Below are 18,663 nucleotides of genomic sequence, written 5' to 3' on the forward strand. Positions count from 1 at the left end.
GTGGGTGGCGGATTTACGTTGTGGATGTCTATGGGCTCCAGTAACCACTTAACACCAGATGGGCTGTGAGCTCGTCCACCCAAATAAGCAATAAAAAAAGGGTTACTAAAAAATAGTTTCGTCTTGATTTTTGTGGAGAATGCTTGGCAATACTGAGTAATACTTAATTTTAATGAGACCAATGAATTCCACGTCATTTTGGAACAAAATTTTAATCGTTAATTTCTCGTCGGCTACTTCTTGATTTTCACGATAGTAAGCATATCGGGAGTGGACAGAAATATTCAAGTACCATCCGAGAATAGACAGCGTTAATCTACATAAGCCGATCTCAATCCGGGCTCACACGTCCGCGTACAAATGAAAACCAATCAAAATACGCGGTATCCATGAAATGTGATGATATATTTTGTAAGCTTTTTGCTGTTGCTTTTGTAGAGCATACGGCCCACCCGATGGTGAGTGGTCAGATAGTAGAAGTCAGCAATACCCGGAGCTCAGTAATAAACAATAGGCTCATGAATTATAGAGTACATAGAGTTGTAAGCCACACAATCTCCAGACAGGTCATAATAAATAAACTGATAGATATTACTGTTGTTTGTACGCAACTTTGTTCTGAAGATAAGGGAAATGATCATCTATCAAAAACTAGTGAGGTTCTTTTTCGGAAATCAGGTTTTTGTGACAACGTGTTTTTTTTTTTATTGCTTAGATGTGTGGACTAGCTCACAGCCCACCTGGTGTTAAATGGTTACTGGAGCCCATAGACATCTACAACGTAAATGCGCCACACACCTTGAGATATAGTTCTAAGGTCTCAGTATAGTCACAACGGCTGCCCCACCCTTCAAACCGAAACGCATTACTGCTTCACGGCAGAAATTGGCGGGGCGGTGGTACCCGTGCGGACTCACAAGAGGTCCTACCACCAGTAAAAGAGTATGAAAACGGCTTTAGGTATATTCGTTCAAAAGTTTTGACTAAACATCAATTACAAAGTCTAGACGACTCACCCTGTGTCAATTGAGAAAACCGACTGGCGATTCCCAAGAGGAAAGCCCAGTCTTCTGTAGTCAAATGTAAATTAAGATTGAAGTTATTTTTGTTGTCTATTTAAAAGTGTCACGCCAACGTAAATATCACTTTAAAAGGTAAAATTTACGACGTCTTTTTGAATTGTTCTTGCGTAGAAATAAGAAAGCTGACACGAACCTAGAATCTGATATTAAATTCACTCTATTTTTATTTTATTTCTGTACAAGGTACATACTATTTTTTTATTTTTTTTATTGCTAAGATGTGTGGACGAGCTCACAGCGCACCTGGTGTTAAGGTTACTGGAGCCTATAGACATGTACAACGTAAATGCGCCACACACCTTGAGATATAGTTCTAAGGTCTCAGTATAGTCACAACGGCTGCCCCACCCTTCAAACCGAAACGCACAACTGCTTCACGGCAGAAATAGGCGGGGCGATGGTACCTACCCGTGCGGACTCACAAGAGGTCCTACCACCAGTAAAACTATTAGGATTACCGTTGTCATTGGCTACACACTCTTGCAGATAACCCAAAAATGATAGTAGACTAGTAATCAGAGATACATAAAGAATATATATTTGTAAAATAAATAAATAAATAAATGAAAATAATAAAAAAATCCCGCTTTTATAGAAAGTCCAACTAAAAAATAGAAAATAAATTTATTGTAAAAAGAGCGTGATTACTGGATTGGAAATGGAGCGGATTACTGGTAGCCCGGAGGCCTTTCCAATTTCGCCAGGACAGATGGGTGAGCAAAAGGCTCAGCCAGGAGCGGTGGGATTTGCTTACAGCTACCCGAGCGCCTCCAAACGAGACCTAACAACTCAAGAGCAGATGCTTCGCGAATGAATCTACTACCGGATCAGAATCGCGACCCACTAAGAAGATCCGGCGAGAAACTCGGCGGGCTGATGCATGAGTTAGGTTGCACGTCGAACTCTTTGCCGTTAGGGCTAGCAAATTCTCTCAGGTTGAGCCCGTGAGCTCACTTATCTGTTCGGGAGTAGCTGGAATAGCCCCTTAGGCTATCAACAAATAGGTACGAAAAAAAAGTTAACTATCCCGCGCCTTCGCTGTTTGAAAAGCAGTTCTTATTAATAAACAATATCAATAAAAGAGAGGCGACAGAGATAAAGAAATATGAATCTAAAATTAATTGTTACATAGGATTGTGAACGAACTTACTATAAAATAGACTTTAAATGTGATTTTTGTGTTCACAGAGCAACATGTTGAATAAAGTTACTGAAAATTATATCAATGAGTACAATTATAAGTTTATTATACTTTTCTCCCACTTTTTGACTTTTGAAGATCTTTGATAATGAACGGATGACACAAAAATCATATTTATATTTAGTTTTACTTAGTTATATTTTTAACAAACATTTATTATAGAAAAGAGGGCGTTTCCATTTCGTAGATCCTATGGTTTACAGAGTTTCCTATATTTCACTTAAATGGATTCAAAATAGGCTTGGAGGTCTTAAAAATTAATGGCTCTATTAAGTTTTCGCAGGTTTACCCCAAGAACTGTTGTATTACTGGCACGTTTATCCTGATTTATTCGGAAACTCCGTGTGCAAGTTACGAGCGTTCATTAGTGAAACGTGAGTCACCGTCCTTTATTGTTGTTATTATTTTATTAATATTATTTAAAACATAGAATATCCTATAAAAAATACAAAAAAATCATAAAAAAATTGCGACATGATCGTGAGAGACGGGTTGTGAAGATTCATTATTAAAACAACTAGTGGTAGAACCTCTTGTGAGTCCGCACGGGTAGGTACCACCATCCCGCCTACTTCTGCCGTGAAGCGTTTCGGTTTAAAGGGTGGGGCAGCCGTTGTAACTATACTTGAGACCTTAGAACTTATATCTCAAGGTGGGTGGCGGCATTTACGTTGTAGGTGTTTATGGGCTCCAGTAATCACTTAACACCAGGTGGACTGTGAGCTCGTCCACCCATCTAGGCAATAAAAAAATTAAAAAAACAATTCTAATGCACGAGACGCACTGTCAATTCCTATGGGCGGGTACCAAAGACCTGTCTATTCTTACCGTGCAAGACTCATACGTTTCAGCTTAAAGGGTGGGAAAAACGCTATGAAGTGCAACCGAGACTTCATTCTCATGTTTTAGGTTGTATAACTGCCTCCAAACTATAAAGATGGGCTATGTCAGCTACTTTCCTTACCGTGCCTACCATCTAGATTCTGATTTTGACAACCCATAGTTTAGCTTCGGCATAGCTTAGTTTTCGGTCTGCAACCGGCGTACAGAATGATGCGACTATGCCTATGCACTTACGAATTATTTTACGTATTCTGTGAAGGATGAAAGATAATTAAAGATGTTTAATAAAAACATCAAAATACGCAAAGTAATTGCATAACTATGTATTAGTGATCCTGGACGGATAGGTATCAGGACCATATAGAGTTGACCGCGGAATCTCCCCTACTTACCCTGATCCGAAATCCGCCTCGGGCGAAGGTCGGAAGAAGAGTAATAGATGGGATATATTCAGCAGTCGCCTTGCAGTCTGACATAGCCCGACCCGATCCCCCATTTGTAAATTAGATAGATGGCCCAACGTAGAAAAAAGTATCACCAATCTGTATATTATTGTCGCGAAGCAATGAAACGTCCAGTTTGTAAGGTGGGAAGACGTTACATAATACCATTGTCACTTTGAACTCATGTCTCAAGGACGATGGCGATATTCACGTTGTGAAGTCTATAGCTGGACATACACGCACGGATCTGTCCGCCAGGCACGTCTGTCGGAATTGGGAGAAGAGGAGGACCCCTGTCTTCTTCTTCTCCCTGTTCTTCTCTGGAGGCGCCGGAGTCCGACATAACCCGGTCTCTTACCCCCCTCGACCGGGTATCCGTAAATGGATTCCCCAGCGTTAAAAAAAAAAGGCACGTCTGTCGGACAAATCCGGCGGGTAGATCTGTGCGTGTATGGCTGGCTGGATTTACGTCAGGTATACCATGAAGTGCTTCATCCTTCTATGATAAAAAATACTACCGAACTCACCGAACTGAGCTAGTATACCAATTTTTTTTGTTCTGTTACAGCACAACATACGCTTCGGTTCTCACTGTCGTTGCGTTCTCAATGGAACGGTACGTGGCCATTTGCCATCCGTTTCACAACTGCGCTTTGTCGGCCTTCAAAAGAGCTATATTTGCTATATTAATTATATGGCTAATCAGCGTGGTGTTTGCAATACCCTTAACTAACTATAGGAAACCACGTTGAACCACAAATACCTTTCCCGCCTGGTGAGTTTTAAAAATCTTTAATGTCACGAAGAGATCTGTATGCACATGCAACTGAGATATTGATTAGGTGTGCCATAAGCTCATCTTTTAATCCGAGCTTCAGACAGTGCTTCCATCATCACTGTTATTTGAAGAGTCCTCGATAAATCTATAAACTAAAGTGTTTACATAATTAGGGCTACTTTGTCTGACCGTAAAGTATTCGAAGCTTCTAAAATAATACGACGCTTGAAAAGCAAACGTGACTAAGCGACAATGCGTGAACTTTACAGGAGACTAATTTAAAGTTGAAATACCTGAAAACTACATTTATTTTAACGAATCTAGCTGTAGCAGAATCTAGCTAGTAGCTGTAGGATTGAAATGATTTTAATAGACCTAGAAATATATTTTTATTGCGCATCGAATATGATTATTGCCTATCATTTACCTATGTACAAAGCAGTTATTGTAGCTTAGTCATGTTTGCGTTTCAAGCGTCGAATATAATCACAATAAAAGTGAGAAAACTGAAGAATAGACATTTGTACACATTGGTGGTCAACATGAATATTACGTATTCCATATAAAACAAGCCGCGAAACTGTTTTAGTCATATGAGGAACTAATCGTCTTTAAACAAATATTTCAGACTCTTTAACGTTCTCTGAGTATTCGCGTGTTTGCTTGTTAACCACCGAGCGAGATCTGCATAGCTACTTAGCTGGTATCTCTGTAACTTTCTTCTTTATACCGATGACTATTTTGGCTGTTGCATATACAAGAATTGCCTTGACGATTAGGTAAGTTGTTCTTGTTCAATTTAATTAAATAAATGAATAATCTGGGACTAATCGCACATCGTGTCTTAAACTAGCATTCCCATTCACTTAAACACCGGGTGAACCGTACGGTTGTCCATTCATTTAAGAAAAAAAAAGCAATAGTGAAATCTGGCAACACTTCGCTGTAATTGTTGCGATATATTGTATAAAATGCACCTAATTTGTTAAATCTTTATTGCTCTATTTTACGAGTCCAATTCAGTATTTGTTTCAATTTAAACGTAAATTAGTTTTATGGAGTCTTGTTTTAGTTTGTTGGAGCTAGCAAGCTTTTGAAATTATGTTAGCAATCAAACAAATTTTCATGGTAATTAATTTTGATTTACTACTTTTTCTCGAAAGAGAAAATTCTTAGACGAAATTGATGAACAAAATTAAATATATCTATCTAGTTTATTAGATAAGTAAATCCCATTAAATTTTACATTTATTTTAAAATTAGTAAACCGTATTCTTTTCTTGATAACTTAGAATATTTCATGCTAAGTAATTTTACTAGCAACATATTATACAGATGAAACAATAGTGTTCAGTTTTAGAAAAACGTACTGTCTGTACATATATTTTGATACCAGAAAATATCAAATGCCCTCGATTTAAACAATTAAAACTGTAGGTTTTACATATGCGACCTAGCTACGTTTTTATTTATTTAATAAGTTGATGGTAAAATCTATTACGGAGGAATACAGTACAAAAAATCTTTATTTTTTTAAACCTTTAAAAAAAGTACATACTGGTTTGTATAATATGATTTTTTCAAAAGTAGATCGGAATTTATATTTTTGTCTTCGAAAAACCACAAAAGGGGGAAAATGTGTGTGGATAAGAAATAATTAAAATAAATAGATAATTTAAAAAATAGAGTAACGCTTTTTACTATATTACTTCTATTTTGTAATAAACAAGTAACAAAATTCTTTAACAACGGCATTACAATTGCTTTTTTTGTTGTCATTATCAGAAAGTGCCGTTTTTCGCACTGTAATCTGACAATGCAAGTAATAGAAATACTTTATCAGTTTTTTCTTGATTCATTCACTTGATTTAAGTATTTCGTATTCATTCCACGAGAAGCTGAACTCAAATACTTATATTTCAATTTGTCTAGAAAATTCTGTAATCAAATTCTCTCTCAACACCACTCTGCGATTAGAAGTGATTAGAATGATAATTCGCCCACTAAGATTACCACTTACAATAATTGGAATCTAGATTGAAGGGCGGTATTGCCGTTATACGATACAATTTAGACTTGGACATCGTGTCTCAAGGTGGAAGCGTTCACGTTACGATGTATATGAGCTATTTTTTCCTACCTATGCCTTGAGAGGCTATTTCAGCTTCGCCCTAACATGTAGGTGAGCTCACGGGGCTCAAACTGGAGTGTTGCTAACACTGACCCTAGCAAGAGCAGCGCACTTACATCGTAGATGACTATGGGCTCCAGTAACCACTTAACACCAGGTGGACTGTGAGCTCGTCCACCTATCTAAGCAATAATTTTTTTTATTTATTTAATATTCAAAGTTTGATTGAGTTTTTGTGTGAATTTATATATATTTGAAAATATATTGGTTGTGTTGACTACGCTGATGAAGTTTATCGCCGAAGGCAGTCCAAAAATAGAACTCCAAATTATGTTTTGTTTGTTCATCTGAACAAAAAAAGAATCATACGAAAACGGTGAATAATTTATTTGAAGTCCGCTTTTTTTTCTGGCTGTACATCTAAGGTTATGAGGTATAAATTAAAAAATTGATTTTGCTGTACTCTATTTAATTCTACATTTCAGCTTCCCCGTCGACTCTCTAAATCAACAAATTTCCTAGAGAGAATCTTAAGGTATACAAATATAGTTGTGGTAAGATTTCCCCATCATGTCTATTTCTACCCCGCAGTAATATATTTGGTTTTGCTTTGAAATGAAGAATGCTATGGTCCAAAGCAGTTAAAACCCTAATATCATGACTCCAGTTTGGTTGCGATTTTCACAAGTAAAGACAGTAAATCACTGCCAATAAAAGTAAAAGAAATCACTTTCAAATAGTCGCAGATGAAAGATCATTCATAAACCTGTAACATCTTGTAAAAGTGTAGCATATTAATTACTGCCTTGTGTTGTACAGGTCAAGAATATTATCAGCAGCCGAATCGTTAAAAAGTCGAGCGAATAGAGGGCAACAAGACAAGACTGCAATGAAAGTACTTGGTGGGTAATCTATACTATCTATACTAATATATAAATCTACAGTGGTTTTATGGATGTTCCGTTATAACGACTGAACGATTTTTACTACTTTTTACTTAAAATTTCGTTAAGTAAAAAGTAGTACAAATCGAAGTATATTAGGTTCGAATAAAATGGCTGTCTCACTCAGCCCCAGACGTACAGAACAATAATGAATTTATAATAGTTTATCCTTACGAAACTCAGAAACTTAAGGGTTACTTTCAAGAAAAGTTATTGATGAAAAGTGAACAATGACTGATGGAAAAAAGTTTACTAATCGATATTTCTCTTAGGTAATCTAAATTTTAGAAATTTTTGTAATAATTTTCTCAGTTCGGGCTGTTATTTCCAAATTTTCGAACCGTACGCAAATGTACAGAATAGACAGGGTGGTTTTTTTTATAATATAATAAAATATTTCAAAAAATACAAATATTTTTCATAGAACGCTTTGCTAGATCCATCAATAAAATTTACTATGAGCATCAAAATGTAATTCCCTACGGTTACATTAGTCTAGACATCAAATAAAATTGAGTTATTCAAGTTAAGTTAGTTTTGAGGCAACTTACTTCAACTTATGTCCATTTTCTAGACTACTTTTTAGTTGTGTCTTCACGTATTCTATTTTCTCCGAAATCTTAAATCAGAATTTCAAGACTATCATTGTTAGAAGAGCTTGAAGCTAGAGAAAGCAGAAACGGATATCAAAAGAAGTAAAATCGAGAACGCTCGAGAAGTATAACGCCATCTATTGTCAAATGGAGGAACGCACATCGAAAATACTCGACTAGTCAGGAATGTTCTCGGCAATTCTAGAGATGTCGTATCGACTATAAAAGCGTTGCAAGGATGTCACAAAGGCAGTAATCGGACCTACTCGAAACGAAACAGCGAACAGATCACATGAAGCGAAGCGGAAGAAGTTTTAAGAATTAAGTGTATCTAAGTGTTCTGTGAGTGTTCTAAGTGTTAAATAGTTTTAATTTGTATTTTGGTTGAACTTTTATTTATCAACAAGAGTAACAAGATTGTAAGTACAAATATAGCTATAATCACAACGTGATATTTTAACGATTAATTATAATTTATAAAGCTCTAAAGATATATACATATATTATGTCCATTGTGACAAACATCGACACATCTGTGAGTACATTTTTTTTTACTTTTTTATATTGCTTAGATGGGTGGACGAGCTCACGGCCCACCTACTATTAAATGGTTACCGGAACCCATTCGCATCAACAACGTGAATGCCGCCACATGAATTGAGACATGAGTTCTAAGTCTTAATTTTATAGTACAACGGCTGCCCCACCCTTCAAACCGAAACGCATTACGGTTTCACGGCAGAAATAGACAGGGTGGTGGTACCTACCGGTGCGGGCTCACAACGCACCCTACCTCCCCGAATCCTGATCACGCAGGAGCAAGTCACCGTCGTCGCCCTAGACACGTCCTTACGGATCCAACAGATCCAATAACTCTTGCATTAGATACCTTCAGCTCTAACACTAGGAGCAAGCTGAGGAACCCCGGTAACCGTACTCGTCGAACTCGACAAAGAGGTCGACGTGCAACCTAACCCATGCATCAGCCCGCTGAGTTTCTCGCCGGATCTTCTCAGTGGGTCGCGATTCCGATCCGGTAGTAGATTCATTCGCGAAGCAACTGCTCTTGAGTTGTTAGGTCTCCTTCGGAGGCGCTCGGGCAGTTGTTAGCAAATCACACCCCTGAACCTTTGCTCGCCCACCTGTTCTGGTGAAGCTGGAAAGGCCTCCGGGCCACCAGTAATCTTTCAATCATAAAAAAAAAGCACCCTACCATCAGTAATTACGCAAACTATAATTTTTGCAGGTATGATTTAAATTACATGATGCCATTCCTTCATCGTAGAAGTCATTCGTGAACATGTGTTATGTACGTAGGTATTGCATTATAATAATTGGTATCTGCCTGCAGGATTCGAACGCCGGCGTATTCTCATCGCTCAGTACGAATGAGCCGGGTGACTTATCCTTTAGGCCACAACAACTTCGAATACTACATAATTAATACTAACTCACTAACTAACTACAGCTGTTGTTCAACAATTTATTTTACGTGCCTGATGACCGAATGTTGTTATTGTTCCAACCTGTGAGCGAACTATCGAGAAGCCAGCGTATAATAGTGTTGATGATTCAATAACTGAGTGACATACCTGTGTGCTTAGTGGGAGTTTTTTAACGTTCTCGATAGCGTAAAAGTTAACTCAAATTTGTATGGAGTTGGAACGTTTGCCTACGTTTGCCGCTAGGGGCGCTGTTCCAACTGCATACAAATTTGAGTTAATTTTTACGCTATAGAGAACGTTAAAAAACTCGCTCTAAAGCACACTGATCGGTCAATGCCCTCCGTCATTTAGAAATATACTTACATGACACCAACAGCATAAACCTTTAAATTTCGTCACGTTTCATATGTCTGTGAGTTAGAACCATTTCACTTAGAAACTGTTAGCATAATATGCAAATTCAGAAAGAGTACTTTATTTAATAAATATGTTTTGAAAGTACGAAGAAATATAATTTATCTAAATTTTTTTAGTTTGAATTTTTTTCTTGAATGTTATTGTGAAATTATCTACTATGAGTCTATCAGTCACTCACGAAGTCGATATTACTGTTGTCATATTTTAAAATGACACAACTCCCTAAGGTAGTAAAAAATTTAAGTCTTGCGCCATGTTGAAAGCATTCCCGAAAATTAAAACAGGTAATGTTTTTCGCTACGAAGACAGACGAGCATACGGTAAACTTAATTGTGTATGTATCAAACAGATTAATATAAATATGAAGTGTAGGTACTATTGTGACTTACTTTAGCTAAAGTAGTAATTGCAAGATCACACATAGTATTCCATGTGGGTCTGTGGAGTCTCCTAACATTTTTTATTGCTATTGTAGGCAGACGATTATACGGCCCACCTGATGGTGAATGGTTACCGTCGCCCATGGATTTCAGTAATGTCAGCAGAGCCAAGCCGCTGCCTACCGTCCACATAACATAAACTATGTTTTTCGTTTATTTTGGGCCAGTAATTTTTTGGGCTTTATAATCTGTTCCAATTCTATTCTATCGGCCCAAAGACGTCCATTGTTGGACATAGCCTCCCCCAAGCCACGCCACAAAGATCGGTCCTGCGCTGCCTGCATCCAGTGGATACCCGCGAACCTTAATAGATCGTCGGTCGATCTTGTGGGAGGACTACCCATACTCTTTTCCAATACTAAGTATAATTTCTACTTTTAATTACAGCTGCAGTAGTAATAGCGTTTTTCATTTGCTGGGCACCCTTCCACGTTCAACGCTTGGTCAATTATAAAATTAGCGAGGGACTAAAAGGTCCTCTGTACGCTTTCACAGGTGTCCTGTATTATTTGTCGGCTACAACTAATCCTATACTATACAATGTTATGAGTAAAAGGTGAGTTTTTATAACTTTTTTAACAAAATCAATAAGTCATAATTTTCTAAAAATCAAACAATGAATTATAACGAGTCGCACCTCTAGAGTTGAAATGATTTAAATAAAAATTTTAAGAAAATGAGTTTTACACTTTGAGCTACTTATAAACATGTATCCTAGCAGTTTATAAAATTATTTCTTTACAATTCAAAATTAAATTTAAATTTTAGCCTACATAAGAATAAAATGCTCTTTCCGTCTTTTTTAAATCAACGGCATATCTTGAACTTTAGGTATGCGCTTTAGGCTTAAAGTATTAAAACCGAAACTAAAAATTACAAGTCTTCAATTAAATTTTTGTCGTTTACCAACAAACAAGAATTTTGGATTAAGCTACTTCAATTACGAAGGAATTAAAGGCACGAAGTAAGTAATACTAAAAAAATATTTTTTAATTGCTTAGACCGGTCAATGAGTTCACGCACCCTTGGTGTGAAGAGGAAACCGGTGCCCATAGACATCAACAAAGCAAAGCAAAGCCGCTCACTCCAAACAAGAACACAATATTGCCTGGTTGAAGAATTTGGCATGAAAATAAAAACAAGATCAAAGTTTAAAAAATATGTATTATCTTTATTAGATAGTTTTTCGGGAATACAGCCTGTGGCGTTTTATTATGCGTAAGCCGGAACGCACGAGATGTGGGAAAAAGGATATAGTCTGTGTGACACAATACCTTTTTACCGCCAAAAGGACTTTTTGGCGGGAATGCGAGGAGTGAAGTTGTGTGATTTGTTTTATTTTGTCTATTTAGTGTTTCTTCAGATTTAAATGTGTAATAACGGTGGTTTATTGACTTTTTAATATCTGTGAAAGTGCACAAATGTCGGAAAATGAAAGAAATCCGCTGAACGTTACTTCTCGGGAGCCTCCAAAAAGTCCACTGAAAAAAATCTTAGTAAATGACCACCATTTTACTGAGATTACATTTCATCCCGTATCATCTCATTTCATTTAATTTCATCCCAGTTGATTAATGTCTCAAATTAATCATCTTCATTTCATTTCACTCCATAATATCATTTTTCATAAAAATATGAATATAAATTAAAATAAGACATGACTTAAAGGTCCTAGTTACCAGGTCATAAAATCCCTTAAAAAAAATTACCGCCAAATATGAAAAACATAAAAATAATTTATAATGTGATAATAACTAATTTAATGTAATTACTTTATGCCGCTACAACAATAAAGTTTATATTGTTCCAACTGTGATGTTAATTACATAAAACACAACCAGGCGAAATAAAGAAGGGACTCTATACGAACTCCCTCATTGGTGACCCCGACGTGATCGATCGTTACAAATAGAGATCGAGTACAAACCATATACACCTGGCGCAGCATCCAGACAAGGTCGAGTACATATTATATACACCTGGTGCAGCATTCAGGCAAGATCGTCTACAAACCATATACACTTGGCGCAGCATCGCCGCGCACAGCAGAGTGATCAAGTACACCTGGTGCGGCATTCCACAACACGGAACTTATTTTCTTTTTTTTTGGTGTTTTCTGATTAACTCAGTGAAGTGTTTTTATATATTTTTTATTTTATTTTAATCTTAATACTTTTTCATATTCTCCGCCTATACTATAACTTTAATTTTGTTACATAAGTGCATATACAACAGCTTTGTCGACATCAAAAGACAACAAAAACAAAATTTTAATTTAATTTAAAGGTTCCTTTTGTAAAAATAGTTAATCATATTTTGTCAACGGGCCTTCATTGCTCCACCAATTCATAGTATAACATTGTAATTAATAATAATATTAAGGTATTATTGTACGATTAGTAGTAAGGAAATATTTGTTTTTACGAGGCAAAATAATTACAGTTTTAGGTTTTATCAACATGAATGCTTTAGAGTAAATAGTCACGAAATGTAAGTTGGTGCTAACATCACATCAGCTGTATTTGACTAATTTCTATTTTCTTGTTTACTATAATTTTATTTCATGGTTTTTTGTGTCTCTTATTGTCAGTATTTTGCCATCTTTTACCATAATCATTAATTTTCAATTTCCTCTTTACTTATTATTATTATTTTTTAAGTTGTTACATTGTATAAGTGCTTAGTTTTTTTAATATATATTACAATTGTAAACGTATAGTTCTGTAATGGAGGCAAACGAACAATTAGTAAGAGAAGGAAATACACTGTTACAAGAACAAAATGCCATCCTAAAGGCTGAATTACAAAAACTTAAAATGCAAGGCATCGATAAAACGGACCCACCCCCCACAGACCCATTATTTCCTCAACCTACCTCAGTATGCAGAGTAGCCATAAAACTTCCTCCCTTCTGGCCTGATCGACCTGCAATTTGGTTTGCTCAGGTAGAGGCACAGTTCTCGATTTCAGGCATCTCCGCTGACCGGACTAAATTTAACTACGTGATTGCTCAGTTAGATACCCGAGTTATTGGGGAGGTAGAGGACATTATTCTCCAACCATCACCTGAGGACAAATATGGTCGCCTCAAATCCGAGTTGATCCGTAGGTTGTCCACGTCTGAGGAGCAACGTGTCAGGCAACTTGTCAGTGATGTTGAGTTGGGTGACCGCCGTCCTTCGCAGTTTTTACGTTATCTTAGATCGTTGGCAGGAAAAACCCTCACTGATGAAAATTTGCTTCGCCAGCTATGGATGCGTCGCCTCCCACAACATCTCCAAGCAATTTTGGCCGCCCAATCAGAACTCTCGCTGGACAAAGTCGCTGAGCTAGCGAACAAAATTTTGGAAGTTTCGCCTGGTATGGTCGCACCTCATTCATCTGCTGTTTTCTCAGCATGCACGTCTGCAGTCTCACCCCCTTCGTTAGAAGATATCACACGGCGTCTGGATGAGGTCACGCGTCAGCTTGCTGTGCTTACTGCAGAGCGCGGTAGAAATAGGACCCGGGATTTCTCAAACCAGCGACGACGCTCACAAACGCCTGGTAAGCTTCAAATGTGCTTTTACCATAGGAAATTTAATACTAAAGCTGTTAAGTGTATTCAACCATGTACCTGGACGCCGCCGCCACGTTCGGAAAACGACAAAAGCAGTCAATGATGGCGACGTCTGACTGCTTAAAGGAGAGTCGCCGATTATTTGTCACCGAAAGCGCAACCAAGCGCCGTTTTTTAATAGACACAGGCTCCGACCTCTCCTGTTATCCATACCAGTGGTTAGCAAATAAGCCGGTACGTTCAAACTATACGTTAGCGGCTGCCAATGGTAGTGAGATACGCACTTTTGGTCACATAGAAATGGCGCTTAATTTGGGGCTACGCCGCACATTTCAATGGCGATTTATTATCGCTGACGTCAACACCGCCATCATCGGCTCCGATTTTCTGGCGCACTATCAGTTGTTGCCAGATTGTGCCAGTAAGAGACTCGTCGATAGCATTACCGGGTTGTCATGCGTTGCTGCCGTCGCTGTCTTAGACCAGACCAGCGTCAAAGTTGTCTGCGCTCCGTCATCCCAATTTAGTGCACTTCTTGCGGAATTTCCTTCCATTACGAAGCCACCAGGACTTATTCGTGAGCCGAAGCATAACACAGTTCATTATATTCTAACCACTGAGGGCGCCCCAGTCTCTTGTCGTCCTAGACGTCTGGCACCTCAAAAACTTCAAGAGGCCAAAAAGGTTTTTGATGATATGGTACAGTGCGGGACAGCCAGACCTTCGAAAAGTTCGTGGTCTTCTCCACTTCATATGGTCCCTAAGCGCGACGGCACCTGGCGACCCTGCGGCGATTATCGTGCGTTGAATTCACGTACCATACCTGACAGGTACCCAGTTCGCCATATCGGTGACGTTGGCCATAACATATCTGGGTGTTGTATATTTAGTACAGTCGACCTCGTTAAGGCATATCAGCAAATTCCTATTGCGCCTGAGGATATCTGTAAAACCGCCATCATAACACCCTTCGGACTCTACGAATTTAATTACATGACTTTTGGTCTGCGCAACGCAGGCCAAACGTTTCAAAAATTTATAGACGAAGTTGTCCAAGGTCTCGATTTTTGCTTTGCGTACGTTGACGACATATTAGTGTATTCCTGTGATGCTCTTCAACATGCTGCACACCTTCGTACTCTTTTCAAGCGATTTGAAGATTACGGAATCGTTATTAATCCAGCAAAATCCGTGTTTGGTGCTCCTGAGGTTACTTTTCTCGGAAACAGAATATCCGCCGACGGAACACAACCACCATCAGAGCGCATTCAAGCTCTAAAAGATTTTCCTCTACACACAGACTGTACAAGGACTCCGTCGTTTCATTGGGATGGTTAATTATTATCGCCGATTTCTGCGCAATGCGGCCAAGTTACAAGCACCGCTAGTCAACGCGATCGTGGCCACTGGAGGTAAAGGTCTCACACCGATCACTTGGACACCTGAGCTCGAAGAATGCTTTAATGCCTGTAAAGATAGCTTGTCATCTGCAGCTCTGTTGGCACACCCTTTGCCTAACGCTGAACTAGGGCTTTTCACCGACGCTTCCAGTTCTCACGTTGGTGCCTGCATTCAGCAGAAAGTCGGTGATGCTTGGCAACCCCTGGGTTTCTTTAGTAAAAAGCTGAATCCGCGACAGTGCCAGTGGCCAGCATACTACCGAGAACTTCTTGCGGTATATGAGAGTGTGCAACATTATCGACACTTCCTAGCCGCACAGCACGTAACGATTTATACGGACCATAAGCCATTAGTTTACGCGTTCTCACAACGTCGCGAAAGGCTTCCTCCGGTACAGTTAAATCAACTGTCTTTTATTTCTCAGTTTACCACGGACATTGTCCATATAAAAGGGGAGGACAATACGGTGGCGGACGCCATGTCCCGCATCGAAGCTGTTAGTTTTGAAACTGACCATTCTGCTCTCTCCGCTTGCCAAAAACTTGACGACGAATTGAAAAAGTATCGTAACGATGCGAATTCTTCTCTAAAACTAGAGAACGTCGTAGTTCCTGGCACAAACACTGTTTTGGTCTGCGACATGTCAACAGGGCGACCACGCCCATTTGTATCGGAACCTATGCGAAAGAAGATTTTTGCTCAGCTACATAATCTTAGCCATCCTGGTACTAGATCAACCATTCGATTGATCTCAGACCGTTTCGTGTGGCCTGGCATTGCCAAAGATTGCCGTTATTGGTGCCAAACCTGCGTTGCTTGCCAGCGAAGTAAGGTGACGCGGCATATAAAATCTCCACTTGGACATTTCTCCAGTCCTACGTCTCGACTGAAGCATGTCCATATTGACATCATAGGCCCTCTTCCATCTTGTTCTGACTTCCAATACTGCCTGACTGCTGTGGATCGCTACACTCGATGGCCCGAAGTTTGGCCTATGCACGGAATAACAGCAGAAGAAGTGGCGAGCACCTTTGTAGCCGGTTGGATTGCTCGATTCGGAGTACCTGCTGTCATCACTACCGACCAGGGACGACAGTTCGAGTCGGACCTTTTCAGACGCCTTACTAATTTATGTGGCACTAAACGTATACGCACTACTAGTTACCACCCTTGTGCCAATGGGCTCGTGGAGCGCATGCATAGACAATTAAAGGCCTCTCTGATGTGTTATGATGATTCGTGGTTGAATGCATTACCTTTGGTCTTATTAGGAATGCGTTCGGCTTTTAAAGAAGATCTACAAGCAACAGTAGCGGAATTGCTTTACGGAGAAACATTAACGCTTCCAGGGGAACTGTTAGTACCTCCCAGTCCTTCTGGTTTCGAGGACCCGACGGATTTTGTCGTAAAGTTAAGACAGCGTATGTCTAAATTGCGTCCCACTCCATGTTCCTCCCACACTAAACCATCACCTTTCATATTTAAAAATCTTTCCACCGCCTCTCATGTCATGCTCAGGGAGGATTCGGTTAGACGTTCAATGCAACCACCTTACTGTGGTCCTCATAGAGTTATATCTAGAGCCGAGGACGGAAAAACGTGGTCGATTGATGTAAAAGGGAAACAGGTGACGGTCAGTGTCGACAGAATTAAGCCAGCTTTCGTCGAGCATTCTTTAGTAGATCTCGTTCCAGCACCAGCACCGCGGGTTTCTGTGCCTCAACCAGCGCAACCGGATGCTACTAATGTCCCTTCATGTCCACTCGTGCCTTCGGCACCTCTAACTGCTACTCCTACACATACACCTCAATATACCACCCGGTCAGGTCGCAGAGTCCACTTCTCCAAACCTTTCGACCTATGATAATTTTTCTCTTTTTCTGCGGATTCTCCTTCTCCGTAGGGGGGTGGTGTGGCGTTTTATTATGCGTAAGCCGGAACGCACGAGATGTGGGAAAAAGGATATAGTCAGTGACACAATACCTTTTTACCGCCAAATATGAAAAACATAAAAATAATTTATAATGTGATAATAACTAATTTAATGTAATTACTTTATGCCGCTACAACAATAAAGTTTATATTGTTCCAACTGTGATGTTAATTACATAAAACACAACCAGGCGAAATAAAGAAGGGACTCTATACGAACTCCCTCAAGCCCTAATATATTAATAAAAAAGTACAATATTTACGTGCATCAATTGGATTTCGCAGATACCGTTTGGCATTCCGAGAAACGTTTACCGGTGTGAAATCAGTGACACACAAATCTCTTACGAAACTTGACAAGCACCTGAGCCAACAACAACCTTAAAATACATCAAGCACAAAATCTACGAGGTGACTGACCCTAAGAACAACTCCAGTACCATAAAATAAGTGTTATAAAATTCAAGCATAATCACTGACACTTTTTTGGCTATTTTGATACATAAAATATAGTACTAATTCATTACGTTGTTTCGTTTGTTTTAGACATTTTCAAAAACGTCTTGTTGAAGTTTGTATATAAATGTAATGGCAGGCAACACTTGACACTTGATTAGATTTCGAATATTAGAATTATTTTAAATGTTTAAAAAACAGATCATTGTATTCTCGTAAGAAAATGTCAGTACTTCTCATCTAGACACGGCAAGAGAAACATGTCATAGTTTTATAAAAAAATATCAAGATAATAATTGTATAATGGTGTAAAAGTGTTCAAGCTATCTGCAATATAATTATAATGAAGCAGTTGTGTTTTTAAATAGCCCCTCATCACCTACAGAACCCAATCCCCTCCCAAATTTAACCGTCCAACACGTCTGACGATTTTCAGTGTATGATTATAAAAAATGAAATAATCACCCTAAAGTTCTTTATTAGCTACAAAGCAAAAAGAAAAATTATATCTGTTCGTAAACAGAGGAGTAAATACTAGTTGGAGTACTTAGATGTTTTGCCTATTTATTTATAGATTTGATAAGTAACGTGAATGATTTATGTAGTAGTGGTAAATTATGTAACAAGCTTCAATAATTATTTTATACTGTAATAAGAATAAAATTTGAATTTCCACTTGGAATTAATATTAGGAATGCATCGAATTTTTTTCTTTTTTAAATAGACGCTTTATTCAAGAGGAATTTATTCATAAACAAAATCGCCCGTTACAATGGAAACTGTAAAGTACATATTCGAAAAGTGGGAAAATTAAATAATAATATATGTGACATTAAAAACTTGAGATTAAATTGTAAGAGTGGCTTAATAGGTAGTAAGAGTTAAATCGTAAAAGTAGGTACTAGTAGTAGTAGTTTAAGTAATTATACTTCTAAGACTAGTGAAAAACGAAAAAAAATAGTATTAAGAAAACATTGAAAAATTCAAAAATATATTCC

General features: G+C 38.4%; 1 protein-coding gene across 1 annotated transcript; it reads left to right on the forward strand.

The window, feature by feature from the left end:
* Positions 1 to 1,740: 1,740 nt before the first annotated feature.
* LOC119629516 (neuropeptides capa receptor) lies at positions 1,741 to 18,013 on the forward strand. The gene is made up of 7 exons (XM_038015539.2): positions 1,741 to 1,795; positions 2,558 to 2,657; positions 4,138 to 4,316; positions 4,976 to 5,126; positions 7,298 to 7,380; positions 10,705 to 10,873; positions 17,495 to 18,013. Exons 1-7 carry the CDS (start codon positions 1,741 to 1,743, stop codon positions 17,592 to 17,594), a joined length of 837 nt encoding a protein of 278 aa, XP_037871467.1. The 3' UTR covers positions 17,595 to 18,013.
* Positions 18,014 to 18,663: the final 650 nt, after the last annotated feature.

The sequence above is a fragment of the Bombyx mori genome, chromosome 14 (assembly GCF_030269925.1).
Source record: "Bombyx mori chromosome 14, ASM3026992v2".
Taxonomy (NCBI): Eukaryota; Metazoa; Arthropoda; class Insecta; order Lepidoptera; family Bombycidae; genus Bombyx; species Bombyx mori.

What these genes read in the sequence shown, in the direction of transcription:
- LOC119629516 (XM_038015539.2), top strand. Translation starts at nt 1,741, where the DNA reads ATGGAGCGGATTACTGGTAGCCCGGAGGCCTTTCCAATTTCGCCAGGA. An exon ending in AGAATTGCCTTGACGATTAG is followed by an intron (nt 5,127 to 7,297) that starts GTAAGTTGTTCT and finishes TGTGTTGTACAG; the next exon opens with GTCAAGAATATTATCAGCAG. An exon ending in TACAATGTTATGAGTAAAAG is followed by an intron (nt 10,874 to 17,494) that starts GTGAGTTTTTAT and finishes TGGATTTCGCAG; the next exon opens with ATACCGTTTGGCATTCCGAG.